The sequence below is a fragment of the Cervus canadensis genome, chromosome 6 (assembly GCF_019320065.1).
Source record: "Cervus canadensis isolate Bull #8, Minnesota chromosome 6, ASM1932006v1, whole genome shotgun sequence".
Taxonomy (NCBI): Eukaryota; Metazoa; Chordata; class Mammalia; order Artiodactyla; family Cervidae; genus Cervus; species Cervus canadensis.
This window is the reverse complement of record NC_057391.1, coordinates 23,481,900-23,500,222: the sequence shown is the minus strand read 5'-3', so window position 1 is coordinate 23,500,222 and position 18,323 is coordinate 23,481,900. Positions and strand designations below refer to the sequence as shown.

The 18,323-nt window shown below is 46.1% G+C and overlaps 2 protein-coding genes across 11 annotated transcripts; both read left to right on the top strand.

Moving 5' to 3' along the window:
* On the top strand, positions 1–7,728 carry METTL17 (methyltransferase like 17). 4 transcript variants are annotated; one of them, XM_043471315.1, is made up of 14 exons: positions 2–311; positions 459–612; positions 699–833; positions 2,954–3,032; positions 3,285–3,366; positions 3,707–3,780; positions 4,238–4,332; positions 4,660–4,730; positions 4,922–5,029; positions 5,303–5,371; positions 6,065–6,115; positions 6,358–6,450; positions 6,674–6,854; positions 6,933–7,728. In XM_043471315.1, exons 1-14 carry the CDS (start codon positions 231–233, stop codon positions 6,983–6,985), a joined length of 1,326 nt encoding a protein of 441 aa, XP_043327250.1. In that variant the 5' UTR covers positions 2–230; the 3' UTR covers positions 6,986–7,728. The 4 variants fall into 4 exon arrangements, with proteins under 4 accessions (XP_043327252.1, XP_043327250.1, XP_043327249.1 ...); XM_043471314.1 differs by having other exon boundaries at positions 3–311; positions 6,674–6,858; XM_043471318.1 differs by having other exon boundaries at positions 251–378; positions 6,674–6,858.
* Positions 7,729–7,871: 143 nt separating this feature from the next.
* On the top strand, positions 7,872–11,227 carry SLC39A2 (solute carrier family 39 member 2). Of its 7 annotated transcripts, none has more exons than XR_006269971.1 (4): positions 7,872–9,062; positions 9,253–9,520; positions 9,617–9,667; positions 10,710–10,793. XR_006269971.1 is itself a non-coding variant. In XM_043471319.1 (4 exons), exons 1-4 carry the CDS (start codon positions 8,948–8,950, stop codon positions 10,943–10,945), a joined length of 924 nt encoding a protein of 307 aa, XP_043327254.1. In that variant the 5' UTR covers positions 7,872–8,947; the 3' UTR covers positions 10,946–11,227. The 7 variants fall into 7 exon arrangements, 3 of the variants coding, with proteins under 3 accessions (XP_043327254.1, XP_043327255.1, XP_043327256.1); XR_006269972.1 differs by having other exon boundaries at positions 9,622–9,667; positions 10,710–10,776; XM_043471319.1 differs by having other exon boundaries at positions 9,253–9,383; positions 10,319–11,227.
* The last annotated feature ends 7,096 nt before the right edge of the window (positions 11,228–18,323 follow it).

The following is an 18,323-nucleotide window of genomic DNA, read 5'->3' as shown; positions in this document are numbered from 1 at the left end:
AACGCAGCGTGGAAGTCACCTAGCTTCCGGCTGGCTACGCCGGCATTGTGGTGCACAAACGGTCTTCAAGGCGATTTACAGACCGATTGTTTATTGGCTACTAGCAAGCACTCGTTCTCCGCATTGGCTGTTTCTGCCCGGCGCCGATTTTCGCGGAGGATGTTCGCCGCCGCTAGTGAGAGTGACAGACACTGCACCTAAGTTTCCGGTTCCGGTTCACCGCTGGCGCCATGGCGACCGCAAGAGGGTCGCGGTATCTGCTGAAAATAGGCAGATGGCGCCGCAGCTTTGGAATAGCTCCCCAGTTCCGAGTGAGTACCTATTTTCCCCGCTTTCAAAAGAGGCTGTGGATCTCAAGAACGGCTTCTCTCCGAGGAGGTGCGCTTTCGCCAGTTCCTCCGTTAGCCAGTGCCCGCGGCCATCCTCTGTGCCCCCCATTAGCTTTTCTTTTTCTGCAGGCGCTTGCTACCCTCGTGCCCGGCGTATCCCACGTGGATAACAAGTCCGATTTCCTGGGGAAGAGGCCCCATCGCCGGCACCCTGGCATCCTGCAGCTGTCATGCGTGCGGCTGCCGCAAGCATTGGCTGACGCCGCGCAGTTACTGCTGCTTGGTGAGTAAAGGTGGGAAATGGAAGCTCCAGAAGCGGAGATTGGGCCCTACGTACAAGTGATTCCTCTTTGCATCTTTGGTCCGTAGAGGGCGCGATGCCCAATATGGAGAAGCAGGTGCAAGTACTAACCAATTATCTCTGGAGCCGGCATTTACCTGTAGAGCCAGAGGAGCTACAAAGACGGGCAGTTCTTCTTGAGAAAAAAATCCTGGAAAACGCAGGTAGGTCTTAAAAATAAAGAGTAAGCCAAATAGAAAGAGCAGAGGGAAATGAAGAGCAAGTAATAATTCTGCAGCCTCTTAAATAGATACTGCAATTTTTTATTTGACGTTCTGACCAGAGCAGTTATTCATAATGTTGCCTTTCTAAAAGACGATAAGTAATTTCAGAGGTTGCACTCAGGGCTTTAGTGAGTGCTTCAGTCTCCTGTTGTAATTTAGATCTTTGTTTTTTTCCCCAAGTTCACTGGATTAAGACCGTCTAAGTTTTTGTTCAGGTAAAACAAAGTCTCTCTCCAGTACTACAGGGAAAGGAGAATTAGTTTGTCAAGTTATTTTCATGATTGTGAGTTCCTTGCTATTAAGAGGCCTGCCTTTTGTTTATCTTGTATTCCCTGAACTTCTTGTAGTACCTGGTTTGTAGTAGGCACTCCGTAGGTAAAATAGTACTGAACTGAACACAATTATAAGACAAGTTTTTCAAGCCCCTTTCCTTCCTATAGGAACTTTGGAGACATCACATTATTAAATTTGGGGGAAGTGAAGAAATCTACAAAGTACTGCCTTTATCCTATCCTTTAACTTTTTATTACACTTGGCTTTAATACAGAATAAAACCTGTGAGACAGAGTTGGTTGAATTGAATGAACTGCTGTTAGAGGCAATATATTATTTGATATTCTATGGTGGTGGTGTTGGTCATTATTATTCTTACCTGAAACTTTTCTCTAGTTTGGCTTCTCTCTTAAGCATTTTCCATGTGGCAATTGGTGGGGAATGGCAGGCAGTAAATTCAGATATTGTGCCGGGGTCCAGCCCCAGCAGGATCCAGAGGGTTCCCTTAGGCTGAACGGCGTCGGTGAGTGATAGGAGACACATGAGACCAGCCTTGATAGGGCCAAGTCTGTCTTTATTTTTTGACAGCAGTTTTTATACCCTCACTCAGAGTGTATCCAGGATACAAGATGCTCACTCATGTCTATACAGGGTTAGTTTACATTACGTCAGTTTGTCCTTAGGGAAGAACAAGATGCTTTCTGTGTTTTGTTTCTATAATAAATCTTTACACATTATCTTTTGGCCTTAGGACTTATTAACATTTTATGTAAGTCAGGTGAATATAGGCCTGTTTTCTGTTTCTGTGGTGACCTTAACAGAAAAGTTACAGTCTCATAGGGCAACAGGACAGCATGTCACAACATAATAAAAATATGACCCTGTTAATACCAACATCAGTTCTTCTGCAAAAGTTGTCAGTTAAATTTATCTAAAAGTTTTACCCCATACAGACTCTGTGGCTCTAATAAGACGGCCTCTGCCTAGTACTCCTGGCTAATAATTAACAACTATTTCATTGTTACAATACTAGGGCTAAGCTCTTATTTTTCTAGATTTATAACTATATTAACAATGATTACCATAGCACAACCTTAGCACACTAAAAGCAAAAACACAGCAAGCAAACGTTAACCCAATAACCACTTTTATAATAACTTTTCTTATATATTTTAATTAAACTCCTTCATCCCTCAAAAATGCTCTATATCTATTAGGGCTTTTATATAATTAAATTCTTTATACTATTCTATAATTAAAATATCATAAGCAATCATGCATAATAATACCAAAGGCATAAATGCATTTAACTAACAAACTACCAGCAAAGGAGCTCAAATTAAGACACTCCTCTCACCCTAAATAATCTCATAAAATACCACCACCTAAAATACTTATTGATTAAAATTTTAAATTAATTCTTATATGGGAAGAAATCAAAAAAGGCCTTCCTGCCTATATCAAAAAAATTGGGGAATAATCCATTGAGGCAGGCATCAGAAAAACAGCATCTTTAAGGTGAGAGCCGGGGGCAGCTTTGGGGCAGCTTTTTGGAATCCCTGAAAGCCTGATCCGCCTTGCCCGTCAGGCTTTCTCCCCATGACCTTGTCATGGGTGGGATCTCGTGAGCTAGCCTTTTTGGAATCCTTGAAAACCTGATCCGCCTTGCCCGTCAGGTTTTCTCCCTTAAGGCCTTGTCATGGGTATGGTGTGCTGGCTCCCGGCAATATTGTATCTGAGCCCTGTTCTTCCTAGGTCCTTACTTCCAGTCCTTGTTCTCACCCCAGACTCATGTCAGATGGAGAAACATCAAGAAGAAGTCCTGCGTGCCTTGCGCAGAACTACCTATCATTGGCAAAAACTGAGGTAAGGGAGACGAGAAGGGCTGCAGAAGAAGGCAAAGTTTGCCTTTTGAGAAGGAGTTGGGGAAGTACAATTACACCATGTAGTGTTTGAAAAAGCAGTCTGGTTTGTAAGCCTTCCTAAGGCTTGTCTGTGTAGAGCAGTGAAAGGATTGAGCTGGAAGAGCCCTTTACAAAGATTTCATTTCCTAAAAGTCTGGAGGGTAGCTGCAGGATAGAGGTTAATTCCCAGTGGTATGTCTGCTTTTTCTGGCAGCTACAATGAGGGACTGAGCCTGGTGTATATGGCAGCAAGACTGGATGGTGGCTTTGCAGCAGTCTCCAGAGCTTTCCATGAGGTAAAATTCCCTCAACTTCCAACCAGAAACTTTTACTATCAGTTCCCTTTTTCATAAAGTAATCTTCTGGGGCAGGATTCTTGGGACATTACATGTGCATTTTTTTCAAGAGGTTTTCTTTATCCTCTGAAAGGAATTTTTGACCCAAAAAAGGTTTAGAATCACTGTTTTAAGAGCTTACATGTAAGCATTTACATTGCCTTAAATGTAAGGCATTTATATTGAATCTTAAAAGACATTCATGTCTCATTTCCTCTGTTGCAGTCCCCTAATTCATGTTTACCAAGACCCTAAATAAGTGTCTGTCTTCCCCACTGTGGGGTATTGAATATTTCTTCAGATCCAAGCTCGACTTCCAGAGTTCCAGCCACAAACCCTGATGGACTTTGGCTCGGGTACTGGCTCTGTCACCTGGTGAGTATCTTTCTCTGTCAGTTCTAACTCGAGAGAGCTAGAGCTAGCTTATACCATGTCAATATCAAGAGACTGGAGAACCAAAGGAAGAAGAGGAAAATTGGGAACTGATGTGTTTCTTCCCTCAGATTAGACAAGGCATGAGAAGTTACATAAATTAGGATCAGAACTTAAAGAATATGTCAAGTGAAAAAAACCCATGTTTAGAAGGATAAAAAAAGGAAAGGAATTTGATCTCGGACAGGGATTTATGTATCATCAAGATTATTTTGTGTGTGTTCAAGTAGTTTTTGAGTCTTCTTAAGAGTTGTAGATGAAACAAGAAAATAAGATTGCTCGTTTTTCCAACTATTTTAACATAGCACTCTGTTTCCCCAAGGTTAGGTTAGGGGCAGAGGGGTCTTTTGTAGGAATAACTTTGTCATGAGAACTGATGATTTATTTTTTGCGACTTTAGGGCTGCTCATAGTACTTGGGGCCAGAGCCTACGTGAGTATATGTGTGTGGACAGCTCAGCTGCCATGTTGGAATTGGCAGAAAAGCTACTGAAAGGTGAGGACAAAATGTAAGGAAGGGCTTTTCCAAAGTTGAAGGCATTTACAAATCAAAGGAGTACCAGAAAGGGTGTTTTATTGGGGGATAGAGGCGAGGCCTGAAAGTTAAAGATGAGTCTGATGCAATGACCCTGTTGAAGATGCTGGAGGCCTTTGTTGGACTGTGGATGGGTAGGGTAAGAAGAACAGGACAAATGACCCAATATTCCCCCTGCCCTTTTTTTTAATAGTTGTCTACTCTGTTGCATCTCACCCTCAGCTAGCGTTTTGTCCCTTCAGTTTATACCTACACTCATAGTTGCCACATTTCTACTTTCCTCCACAGGTGGTTCAGGATCTGGGATGCCTTGTGTTCCAGGTGTCTTTTTCAGACAGTTTCTACCTGTATCACCCAAGGCAAGTGGCAGTGTTTAAAGTATGCCAGATGTGGAGTATGCAGATGGAAAACTGTGGCCCTGGCTTTACAACCTAGCATTGAATGTTAGAAAGTAAAAGAAAGCAGAAGAAATTTAGTGGGATAGGCCTTTGTTGTACTCTTTGAAAGAGGGAGATGTCAGGTCGGTCATTTTCCTTGTCTTGTGCACCAGGTACAATTCGATGTGGTGGTCGCAGCCTTTTCCCTGAGTGAACTGCCCAGCAAGGCCGACCGCACTGATGTGGTCCAAACCTTGTGGCGCAAGACAGGTCGTTTTCTGGTAAGTGGAAGCCCCTTTCCCCTCAAGTTTTTAAGCGGCTTCACGGGTTTGTTTCATGCCTTTCCTTATCCCCATTGGAGCTTGTCTTCATTTTTAACCATTTTCCTCCTACACAGATCCCTTTGTCCCTCTTTTCAGGTCTCCATCTGCATCATATATGTAATACCCGTTTCATTTAAAATCCCTACTCTATTTGGGAATGCTCTTACGGAGCTACCGACATTTATGTTTTCATGTAATTCAAGGCTTCTTACTTTCCCCTTTTGTAATCAGGTATTGGTAGAGAATGGAACAAAAGCTGGGCACTCCCTTCTCATGGACGCCAGGGACCTGGTCCTTAATGTAAGGTTCTTTCGCCTTCTTTCACCTTACCCTCCTTTCCCCGCTTATTCTCACCGGTTCTTGGCACTCTCCTGAAAACTGAAGGGACTGGCATATAGCAATAAGGATGACTCTGAAGATAGTAAGCACATGAAGTCATTATGATATAGGGTAGTAGTTGGCAAACTCCAGCCTATGGCTCAGATCCAGCCTGCCACCTGTTTTTATATGAGCCGTGCTTATTTGTGCATCTGTAACCATGTGTCTGTGGCTATAGGTCTGTTGCCTGTGGCTATTTTCACCATACAGATAGCAGTAGGAAACAAATTTTGTCTAGTCTCTGGACTTTTAAAATTTTTTATTTTTGCCAGCCCCTGATCCAGGGCACTTCTGAGCTAAGAACCAGTTTAGGACCATATGAACCAGTGTATAATTGCAAATTTCATTGTCTTGAGATGGAATTTTTTTTGAGAGTGAAGGTTACTGACAAGGGAGAGCACCATACCATGTGCCAAGTTTCTGCCTTTCTCCTGCTGCAAAGAGAAAGTTCTTTGTTTGGAGTATTAGAGAAACAGCCAGCTTAATTCAAAGAACATAGTTAATAATTACCAGAATTGAATGTTAGAGGAGTCCTCAATTTATTGAGTGCAGACATTGAGTTAGAACAGACCCCTCTGCCCAGCCTAAATTTTTTTTTATTTCCTTTGATTTCAGGGAAAAGAAAAGTCACCTTTGGACCCTCGACCTGGTTTTGTCTTTGCCCCAGTGAGTATTACTTCTGCCTTTCCCAGCAAGCAAAGATCTGAACTCGGGGCTGGCCAGGAAAAGAGGGCTAGCCACCAGCCACTCTTGAGTCCCTGTCCAGCCTCCTCCTCAGTGATTCCGCGGGCCTGCCCTTCATCTGCTCTGTGCTCCCTTAGCCCTGGCCCTTCTTGGCTCTCTTACTTGTAGTTTCTGGGTTTTACGATATGCGGTTCTTTTGTCTTACCTCATCTTTGTCTTCACAGTGTCCCCATGAACTTCCATGTCCCCAGTTGACAGCCTCTAAGCCCCTGGCCTGTAGCTTTTCCCAGGCCTACCATCCCATCCCCTTCAGCTGGGTATGTACTCTGGGAATACTGTGGTGGGGAGAAAATAGCCTGGGAAAGCACAGTGAAAGAGATTCAGAGACAGGAGGATTTGGGAACTTCAGAGAATGCTTGGAGATTTTAGGGTCTGAATGTATATGACTTATAGAATATGTGAAGAGTCACAGGAATGAGGTTTGAAGAAATTTTTTTCCCTCATCTTTTCCTGCAAGCCATCTCTGTATCCTTGTCTTAGAACAAGAAGCCAAAGGAAGAAAAGTTGTCCTTGGTAATCCTTGCCCGAGGATCTCCAGAGGAGGCCACGCGCTGGCCCCGCATCACTCAGCCTGTTCTTAGACGGCCCCGCCATGTGCACTGTCACCTGTGCTGTCCAGATGGACGGATGCAGCATGCCGTGATCACAGCCCGCAGACATGGCAGGTGTGGGGGTATGGCCAGAATTAGTGGGAGGTGGCAAGACTCTGCAGCCCACATTGACCCTCTCTTTTCTGTAGGGATTTGTATCGCTGTGCCCGGGTCAGTTCCTGGGGAGATCTTTTACCTGTGATCACACCATCGGAACTTCCTCCATCCCCTGCTCAAGATGCCCCTGAGAGTTGACACAGATGTGTGACAAGTGTTTTCTTCTCTCTTGACGAAGGCCGAGGTGGAAGCTACCTGGTCCAGGATGGGAGTGCTAGTACTGTTAATGGCAAAAAAGCTAGTTCAAATATCCTCCATCATAGTCAGCCTTATTCTTCCAACTCACTCGGCCATCCTCTCGCAGCTGCTTTTCTTTCCTAATTGCACTTCTCAGATGATTGCCTTCTAGCTAGAATTGTATGGTGCACCTGGTGTTTACTTCTCCAAGAAAACGCTCCCTGACACTCCCTTCCCTTGTGAGCATCATTCATTCCAGAAAGAAGGTCATGCATGGTGTGATCATCTCAAGGACCACCAGAATCAGTCCCAGGAGCACCTAACCAACTTTGACAATTTTGAAAATTTCCGGAAGTGAAGAATGCAAGCTTGATCTACCCTGATCCTTATCTATGGTCCTGGTTTCCACCCTCAAACTATAAGACCCCCTTGCTGTTCTCTCTCTAGGGAGGGCACAGTCTATAGGACATTGACCTGCAGTGGCCTCCTTTACCTGGCACAATAAAACAACTACTCTTTTATACTTCACCTCAAATTCTTTCTTTATGTTTCCGTTCACTCTGATGAACAGAGACGAGTTTCAGCAACAGTAGCCCTGTATACCTGGGTTCACTTGAAGGTTTAATAATAAAGGTTTTCAAAGAATGGAAATGAATCTTGCGATTTCTTAAAAGGTATAGAGGTCTGTTGTCATGGCCTATCCTATAATGAAGAGAATCCTCAGATTTTCAGTGGTCCCCCCACAAGTCTCCAGCTCATCCTGTCCTGGAAGAATCCTGCTTCCACCAAATAATGGGAGGAGGGGGGATGGGGAAAGTCACCCCCAGCTTCCTGAGAACTGGCTCAAGAGGTCTCAGGGTTGTTAGCCAGGCCACCTGAACAGGGGAGTCAACAGCTGCTTGGCTTCTATTTTTTTCTGCCTTCTTCCCTTTCAACTTTCTCAGCTTCCTCAGAGTTAACCTCATACACGTTTGCCTCAAGAGTCGGTTCCCCTCAGGCCTCAATCTTCCATCTCCATCTCTACATGTCCAGGCAGGAGCCTTCAGTATATGTGGTTCGTTTCTGTTTTCCCCTAGGCCTTGCTGTTTCAGAACTAGAGCAACTTTCTTCATCTTAAAATTCTCAGTCCCTCTTCTATAATTTATATCAGGAAAAAGGCCTAGTCAAAAGTTCTAACAGCATCAGTGTTGTCATACTAGAAATCTCAACTTCCTTGTAGACATTTCCATGCCTGGAGCTATTTCTCTGGAGTGACAGGATAGGAGAGTCCCCTCCTGTACTAGTTCTCACAGGGTGGTGGCAGCTCCACTTGCCAGCCCCACCTCCTTATCCCAAGTAGCCCCAAATCCCCTTTGAAAGGATGCAGTTCAGGTTTCAACAGAGCAACCTAAAGGACTTGAGGTGGAGTAGACAGGGTATGGAAGGCTTAGCTCAAATGTCCTGAGTGAGGCAGGATCAGATTGTCCCCAGGACAGAACAGCTGGGGAGAGCTACTAAAGACACTCTGGATTAGAACAGCCCCAGGCCAGAACTAAGACTCAACAGCCCCTGGATTAGTCCCGGCAATGAAGAGGAGGAGAAGACACTGCACCAGGCCATGCCTGGCAGGGAGTCTGGAGTTTCTGGTTTCTAAACTCAGGAAGGCGTCAGCCAGGGGAGGGGCCTGCATGTAGGGGAAGGGTGAGAAACGGGCTGGGCAAGCTTCCTATGTGAGGCTACGCAAGAAGAGGCATCCAGAGAGAGGATCTGCAATAGTCTCCTGAAGCAGGAGAGTGAACACCAGCTCTGACCACCTGAGACACCCCTCCTGCTCCAAAGACTATAACTCCATTTGTCTTTCTGAGGCCTCAACTAACCCTGTACCACAAGAATGGAGCCACTACTAGGAGCAAAAATTGGCTGCCTATTTGCCCTGCTGGTGCTCACTCTGGTCTGTGGCCTTATTCCCATCTGCTTCAAATGGTTCCAGACTGCTACAGCCACAGGTACAGCCCTGTCACATCTTTGTCCCCATGACCTAAGTCTGACTTCAGCCTTGTCACCCTGTCCTGATATCTTGCTCTGATTCTCTCATCATCCCCAGTCTTCGGACATTGAGTGCTGCCCGTGGCTCCTTAGTCACCTTCTTCTTATCTCCTCTCTGCCAACTGGGTTGTAACTCCTGCTTTGAATTAGGTTGTCACCGCCGGGTCCTCAGTTTCCTGGGCTGCACGTCTGCTGGCGTTTTCCTGGGAGCGGGGTTCATGCACATGACCGCTGAAGCCTTGGAGGGAATTAAATCAGAGATCCAGAACTTGGTGATACAGGTGAGCGGCAGACCTACCAGGCCGTGAGGCCAGAATGATGAACAGAACCAGGGGAAGAAAGGGGGAAAAGTGACAAAGCCAAGGACAGAAGGAACGACAAGGAAGATGACGGCTCTTGTGTGGAGTGATGGAAACAGGTCAGACTGGCTTTGAAGGAAAGTGGTAGAGCCAATGGCACAGAACAGGAAGCTGAGCTGCTTTCCCTCATCTAATTTGTGCTTTTTTCTCCCTAGAACAGGACAAAGAGTGAGGGGCATTCTGATGATGGTGCTGATTCAGCTTATGTAAGTGTCTCCCACCAGCCCTTACCTGGACAGTAAGGAGAACCAGAGATTGCTTTCATGCCCAGACCTTTTTGAGAGGATTTATGTGTGGAATTCTAAGAATTCCTCCTACCCCTCAGCTCTAGCACTGTTGTTGGCAAGGAAAGGTGGAGCCACTCAATCCTTCTGGGCTTATGAAACCCAGAGAGAACTCTTGTTTAACCTTCCATTCTTTCTCTGGACCCTTTGATATGCTTCCTATCATTTCCCCGTATTTCTAACCCTATTGATATTCTTTCGCTTATTTCCTCAGGTTTTCTTGTGGTCAAACGTCCATGTCTCCTCTTGGCTTCGTTCCCCTTTTGTATGTTCTGTTACCACACTTCCCATTCTCTTCAGCCCAGTCCCAATCCTGTGCAATTTCTTCCCTTCCTTACTTCCCCCAGGGCTCAGAAGTAAAGAAACCACCATCAATGCGGGAGACCCGAGTTCGATCCCTGGGTGGGGAAGAACCCCTGGAGAAGGAGATGGCAGCCCACTCCAGTATCCTTGCCTGGAAAATCCCATGGAACCTGGCGGGCTGCAGTCCAGAGGATCACAAAGAGTTGTGAATGATTGAGCACAAACAGCTCACTTTCCCATCTCACAACCCCTCTTTCTGTTCCCACCCAGATGGACTATCCCTACGGAGAGCTCATCATCTCCCTGGGCTTCTTCCTTGTCTTCTTTTTGGAGTCGCTGGCATTGCAGTGCTGTCCGGGGGCTGCTGAGACACCCGAAGTGCAGGAACTGGGGACAGCTCATGAGCTTGAACCTCACAGCCATGGACTTCTCCCCTCCCCTTCACGGGGTCCCTTTCGGGCCCTCATCCTCTTGCTCTCTCTCTCCTTTCACTCCGTGTTTGAAGGTCTCGCTGTGGGGCTGCAGCTCACAGTCGCTTCTACGGTGCAGCTCTGTCTTGCTGTCCTTGCTCACAAGGGGATTGTAGTGTTTGGCGTGGGACTGCGGCTGGTGCAGGTAGGCACTGAATCACGCTGGGCCATGCTCTCCATTCTGTCTTTAGCTCTCATGTCCCCCCTGGGCCTCGCCGTGGGGCTGGCTGTGCCTCAAGGAGACTCTAAAGCTGGACAAGGTTTGGCTCAGGCTGTGTTAGAAGGCATGGCAGCTGGTACATTCCTATATGTCACCTTCCTGGAAATTCTGCCCCGGGAACTCGCAAGTCCTGAAGCCCCTCTGGCCAAGTGGAGCTGTGTAGCTGCTGGTTTTGCTTTTATGGCTGTCATTGCCTTGTGGGCCTGAGAGATTCCTGACTTTTCTGATGGACCCAAGATGACCTACCTACCCCCAGGAGAAGCTGCTCAAATGCCTTCACCCTCTGACATTTCTTCCCTGAGACACAGTGACATTTACTAGGCATTATGCCGTAAACTGGACCCCAACTTTTCACCACGTGAGATGCCATTTCTCATACAGGACTGAGAAAAAGTTGTTTTGGTTGAGTGCTTATAAATGAGAGGATTTGACTCTTGTCCCGTTTATGCTGTTATATGTAATAAAATGTCATTTTGTCCTTCCCCTTCAGCTATGCTGTGCTTCATTTCTCTGGGTTGCCTAGGAAGTGCCTGGTCAGGAGGTGGTGGAGTGGCGAGCGGGAAGGGTGAGTGTGGGACACGGTCTTGTTTTCTGGAATTGGGCCCCCAGTCATTCATTCTGTCAGTTGCAGGCCCAGCCCCTCCAGATATGGGAGCATTACTGAAATTCCAACAACTCACGACCACCTTATGCACGTGTGTGTGTGTGTGTGTGTCTCTGTGTGTGTGTGTGTGTGTGTGTGTGTGTGTAAGTCACTTCAGTCATGTCCGACTCTTTGCAACCCTGTGGACCGCAGCCCACCAGGCTCCTCTGTCCATGGAGGTTCTCCAGGCAAGAATACAGGAGTAGTTTGCCATGCCCTCCTCCAGGGGATCTTCCCAACCCAGGGATTGAACCTGCATCTCTTACATCTCCTTCATTGGCAGGAGCGTGGTTTACCACTGGCGCCACCTAGGAAGCCTCCTTACGCACAGATTTGAGAAACTGAGCCAGAGCTCCCACATTCAGAGAGAAGAGGCTTAGGGATCTAGATTTTTCTCCTATGCTATCCACACCCACCCTACTCCCAGTGCCTGTTATCAGCCTCCCACAAAGTATCCAACGGATTCTTGAGATAAAACTAAATGGAAGCTATTTCCATATGCTTCCTCTGTTTCATGCTGAGCCCCATGTGGCTTCAGGGACACTCTTGCTCTTCCTGGAGTCTCTGTCTCCTTCCAGCAGCCTTCTAGCTGAGGGATTAAGAAGCAGTGTGTTTGGAGAGAGAGAGAGATGCCAGACAGATGTCTGGGGTGATTACTGGGCTCACCCCATAACTTAGTGACTTTCTTTCTGCCTGCCTTACCTGCCACTATGGCTGCAGCCCCTCCTTTCTAGACCATTTGCCTTTCAGTTTGAGTAACTCTTAACAAGTTGCTTAACACAAGCAACTTGTGTTGCTTCTCTCAAGAGCTGCTAAGGACATATACATTATCTAAAACCAAGGGGGACAGATGACTGTTGCCCAGCCACTGACGCATGGGATGGAGGAATGTATCAGACTTCGTGGAGAAATAGGGAAAGAGAAGGTGTGCGCTGTGCACTCAACTGCTCACCAGTTTGCTCCTTCTCATATTTTTGGTATTTAACTGGCCTTAACACAGACAAGGTCTCCTGACTTTCATTCTTGTCTCAGTCTATCTCCTGTCCCATTCCCCTTCCCCTTCCCATAAATTAAGATACACAAACCTCCGCACCAACCCAGCTTACACTCACAGGGATCAGTTGAGAAGGCAAGCCTCGGGCAAAGCTAAATAAAAATGTCTGACAAGGGAAATAATTTCCCTGAAGCATCATCCTATTTTGTTTTCCCTTCAGTATTAATTGCACTCACATGGAATACACTCCAATGTAGTAATAATAGAATTTCTATGCTGAGCATCTGGCACTGTTCTATTGCCTTCACATATATTATCTCACCTTCCCAACGGTACCAGGTAAATATTATCCCTATGGTAAGTCAAGGGAAGTACTAGAAAAGTTAAATAACTTGGTAGCTAACTGGGCTTCAAACCTGTGTTTCTGTGATTCTAAGAAAAACTCAAGATGTAGCTTTTCTTCTCCTACCTTACCTTTCCCTCCCCATCTTCCACGTTAGGGTTTCATAAGAAAGCAGAGAGCACTTTGGATAAGTGAGACAAGCTTAATAAAGGGAGTATATAGAAAGGTGTGGGCAGGGTTTAGACAGAGCAACAAGGGATGGTGCAATTCCTTGGGGCTGAGTAATAACAATGCTGTTACCTGGGCTGAACAGAGGGAGTAGCAACCAGAAACTAGAGGGCAGTCCAATAAGAGCTGTGGCCTTGGTACAGGGAAGCAACCAACCTGCAGGGACCAGGAGGAAGTTAGAGGAATATCCTCACTCTCTTTCTACCCTGTGGCCTGCTGCCAGCGTCTCCTATTGGCCATACCCAAACAGAAACCAAGGACAAAAATGTCTACAGGTGATTGCGCGTAGGTCAGCCTTGTGAGGCACAGGTCCTAAAGAACTCTGGAAGGGCAAAGAGAAGACATTCCACACACCATCGATTCTCTGCTGCCTTCGACTCCAGTGATCTTTCCAGGACTTTGGAAGGGACACGGTTATGTGGAAGTTAGCTCTTTCTGGTACTGAGGATTTGTATGACTAGAAAGGAAGCTCAAGGAGGAGTTCATTAGACTCTGGGGCTCTCCATATGTTTCTGGGTCACTGATGCTATCAGCATTTGATGACAATGAGCGGAGGCTGGAGATTTCAAGCGTGAGTGGGTCATGCATTTTTTTGCTTCCTCCCAACCCACGGGCCTTTAGATTTCCCTTCTCCTCCTCTGCTTTCAGCCATCCTTCCAAAGTCCATTTCCTTTTCCTTTCTCAAGATTCTTACCAACCAGGAACCATCTTTAGTTTGAACCATATTGTATCAAGAGCTGGAATAGAGCTGGGGAATGCCACAGAGAGAGACACTGGGATGAAGAAAAGGAACAATCCTGATCGTTTTCAAAAGCTCTGAATCCCCAGCAAGGAGCCAGAAAGGGCTCTAAGGGAGCAGAAGATGAGTGTGATTTCTGAATGAGCTAGAAATGAGGAAGAATGGAATAAGAACTATAGGACAGGAGGGAGAGCTGAGTTAACTTGGGCCTGGTGACTAGAAGCCGGATTCAGGAGTGAACCCTGATTCACTCAGCCTTGAAAGATAGATTGTAACTGAAGAAAATTAGAATCATGAGAGTTGAAATATAAAAATCAGAGCGAAGATATACAGGTTGGAAGAGTGGATAAGAGGAGAAACTAGTTGGAATAATCACAAGAGAATTTATACAAATAGTTTTCAAATCTTCTCAAGTCTTCTTTCTGTGTCTCTTCCTCACCCGTCTTCTCCACGCGATCTGTTTTTTACATATTTAAACAGGAAAAAAAAATCTGAAACAGAAGAATGAAACCTCCAACTTCCTTCCCACTTTGAGCCAGCTTTCGATTTTTGCACCAATAAATGATTCTCTGGGAGAGTTCCCTGGGGATCTAGTGGTTACTTTCACTGCCATAGCCCGGGTTCAATCCCTGCTCAGGGAACAGATTCCACAAGTCTCGTGGAGTGACCAAAAAATAAATAATTCTTTGAAGTAATCCTTGGGAGCTCCCCTCCTTTCCTTTGCTTATGAGCTAAGGGTTGGGTTTAGATATTGCTGCTGTATGGAAAAAGGGAGATGGGGAACAGCATACTGAACAGTACTCAGTGAATACCTCAGAGTCAGGTGGGAGGCCAGTCAGAGAACAATACATGTGAACAAGACACACCCAGGAACAAAAACCAAAGAGCTCTGAACTAATTCTTATGAGGCAATTCATGCCATTTCACCCCTCCCCCAAAGGACAGTTTTCCAATGTCTTGCCAGAGGAAATGGTCCCTTGCTCCTTGCTCTGGGTGATAGAGTAAGAAACAGCTAATTGGGGTGGGTTGGTAACATGAGTGTGCCAATCAGCCAGATACCCTCACATTTCCCCACCCCACCCCAGCCCGCAACCTGAGGGAGAAGCCCATGATTACTAGCAAAGGTGAAGCAAAAATGGATACAGACAGGGGTGACACCCACCCCCACCCCAGTCTGTGAAGATGCTTAAAAACACCAGTTGTCAATTATTTCCTTTTTTATTTCAGTTTTTGTTGTGAGTTACTTTTTTTATATAACTTTATTTAAATAAATAATTAATGTTTAAATAGATAAAATTATATTAAAAAAAGTAACAACGAAAACTGAAATAAAAAAGGAAATAATTGACAACTGGTGTCTTTAATAATCTCCACAGACTGGGAGTGGAGGTGGTAACTTTATTCATTTATTTGGCTTCCCTGGTGGCTCAGATGGTAAAGAATCTGCCTGCAATGCAGGAGGCCCAGGTTCAATCCCTGGGTCGGGAAGATCCCCTGGAGAAGGAAATGGCAACCCACTCCAGTATCCTTGCCTAGGAAATCCTATGGACACAGGAGCCTGGAGGGCTGCAGTCCATGGGGTCGCAAGGAGTCAAACACGACTGAGCAGCTAACACACAGATTTATTTATTTGGCTGTGCAGGGTCTTCACTGCTGTGTGAAGGCTTTCTCTAACTCTCTAGCGGAGAGTGCGGGGGCTACTCTCCAGTTGCGGTGTGCGGGCTTCTCATTGCGGTGGCTTGTCTTGTTGCAGAGCACAGGCTCTAGACTCGTGGGCTTCAGCAGTTGCAGCACAGAGGCTTATTAGTTGTGGCTCTCAGGCCCTAGAGCTCACTGGCTTCAAGAGTTGTGGTGTGTGGGCTTCAGCAGTTTCAGTTGTGGTGTGTGGGCTCTACGGACTCAGTACTTGTGGCGCACAAGCTTAGTTGCTTCACAGCAAGTGGGATCTTCCCAGACCAGGGATTGAACCCATGTTTCCCTGCATTGGCAGGCAGACTTTTATCCACTGTACCGCCAGGAAAGTCCCTGAGTTACTTTCTTTAGATTCATTGAAAGTGAAAAAACAGGAAGGAAGCATTCTATTTTTACTGTATATTCATCCAGTTGGAGGAAAATTCTAATGTTGGTGAGAAGAGAAGGTTATGTTGTGACTTACAATGCTCTGGGTACTGTTTACCCTGACCACACCCCTGGCCTCTGGTCAGAATTGACTCACACTTTCCACTTTAGTCCTAAAATCTCTGTAGAAAGATGGTGTCTCCCACTCTAACTGTTCCCCGTTAGAGGAGTGCTCTCTAAAGCTTAACATCCATCCTCCCTCTGCAGTTTCACCGCTTGTGTGTTCCTTCAGAGAATCACCCTTTCACAGCTCTTTAGTAGTTCCAGAATTTTTAAGGGCTCTCATCACTGTGTTCTAGTTTTGATTTCCTTCCCATGGCACCCTTGCTTAGCTGTCTTGGGCTTCTGTCCCTAAAGTCAGGGAAACATTCCTTGAGAAGAAGAGGAAGAGAGAAACAAGAGTCCTAAGCCTGAAGCCAAGACAAAAGAGAGGTAGTTTGTGGTTTGACACCTATAAAGTCCCCTCACCTCTCCTCTAAGCTCTGATCTTGAGAATGGGCAAGAGCCACAGACCACTACTGACCATGGTATCAGGCCTTCCCTCCAGAGCCACCACTAGAATCACAAAGAGCCATGGGAGACTTTGGAAGGGACCTGGGAGCTAGGGAAAGTTAGAAGAACCATGCCAACCACAGGAGGGCACTACATCCCTATGGGCTAGCCTGGAGTGCGCAGGACCAGCAAAGCAGAGAGGTCAGTCAAGGACAGCAAAGCCCCTCTCCCTTGCTCCCAGCAGACAGCATCTCCCCCTCTACTTAATTCTTGGGTTTGCTAAAGATGCAGACAGATCTGTAGGAGAGAGAGATACAGTCATCACCCATTCACACTCACCTCCATGGCAGATACACACTCTCTGATATGTATACACAAATGTAATTTACTCCCTCTTCTGAAGAGCACCCTGATAACAGTGTTATCTTTGTCGGTAAATGTACTGAGAAGACTGGCCTTCCCTTCCATAATGAACAACAGCTGGTATTGCTGGTCAAGGCTGTAAGTTCTTTGCCTTTTCTGCATGTTTATCTAGGAGCTGTTTGGCCCAATGTTCCAACTATGCTGTTTTGTTTCTTTAGCATGGCATTTAAGCCCTGCTTGCTGTCTACCCTGTGTGGTTGGTCAACACCCTCATCATCCATAGCCGGCTCTGTAACTTCTGTATCTCTGTGTGTGTGCACACACGCTAAGTCGCTTCCGTCATGTCCAACTCTTTGCGACCCAATGGAATGCAGCCTGCCAGGCTTCTCTGTCCATGGGATTCTCCAGGCAAGAATACTGGAGTGGGTTGCCATTCCCTTTTCCAGGGTCTGTATCTCTGCTAGTCACCTAATACTGCCCCCTTCTGATCCTGGCCTACCGCATTTAAGATAGATTTCGTCCTGTGTGAGACAGTGAGGAAATGCTCAAGATTCAAGTATACATTCCACGCTCCACTTTGATGCCAATGTGTCAGCACCAGATCTCAAGCTACATTAGTCCTTAGCTCAGTTTCACTGAGGAAAGTGCAATTGCCTATGGCGTTTCTATTATATGAAGTAATCTAACAAATGGCCCTGTAACAATCCATCGACAATCCTCTTGCCAGTAACGCTATATGGTGCCTTCTCATTTTTACTTCTTGTGCCCCAAGAGCATAAGAATCAGCCTGCAACAGCCACAGACTATCTGAAGTCCTCTTGATCATTGTTCTTACTTGAAAAGCTTCTTAGAGAACCACACACATAGTCTAATTAACTCCCTGATTCACAGAAGAGGAGAAATTCCTGAGAGGAAATCCTCTCTTGCTGTAACTCTCCTAAAGGAGTCTTCAAATTGGGATCAACTATGAGCAATCCAACCTCTCTAGCAACTGCATGAGGCCTGGTCTACTGACTGTATCGATCAATCAAAAATGAAATCTATAGAACCCTAGGGAGGATCCTGCCAGAAAATGAGTCAAAAGATGTCCTTGGACACTCGCGTCAGTTTTCTATGCTTCCTTCTTTAAATCACGATGTTGGTGATGTCTCTAAAATCCTATGGCATTTCTCAGTGGGCCAGTCCACTGATAAGGAAGTCTCTTAAGATCTGAGTACCTCCTCTGGCCCCCAACTGGGATATCCTATCAATATCAAGGACAATACCACACTATTGGAGTAGGGACCAGTGACCATGAGGTCACATGTTATAGCGTTTGTCTATGCTATACAGGGGCCTCCCTGGCGGCTTAGACAGTAAAGAATCTGCCTACGATACAGGAGTCCGGGGTTCAGTCCCTGGGTCAGGAAGAGCCCCTGGAAGAGGGCATGGCAACCCACTCCAGTATCCTTGCCTGGAGAATTTCACAGACAGAGGAGCCTGGTGGGCTACATACAGTCCATGGGGTCTGCAAGAGTTGGACACGACTGCGCAACTAACACTTGTGCTATACAAGCCCTCTCCTGTGGTTTTGTCACCTTGAGAAGAGAAATGTAAGGGCTGAGTAGGGAAAGGCAGAAAAGGCGCATGAGGCAGGCATATTCAGACCCAGAAGAATAATGGAGC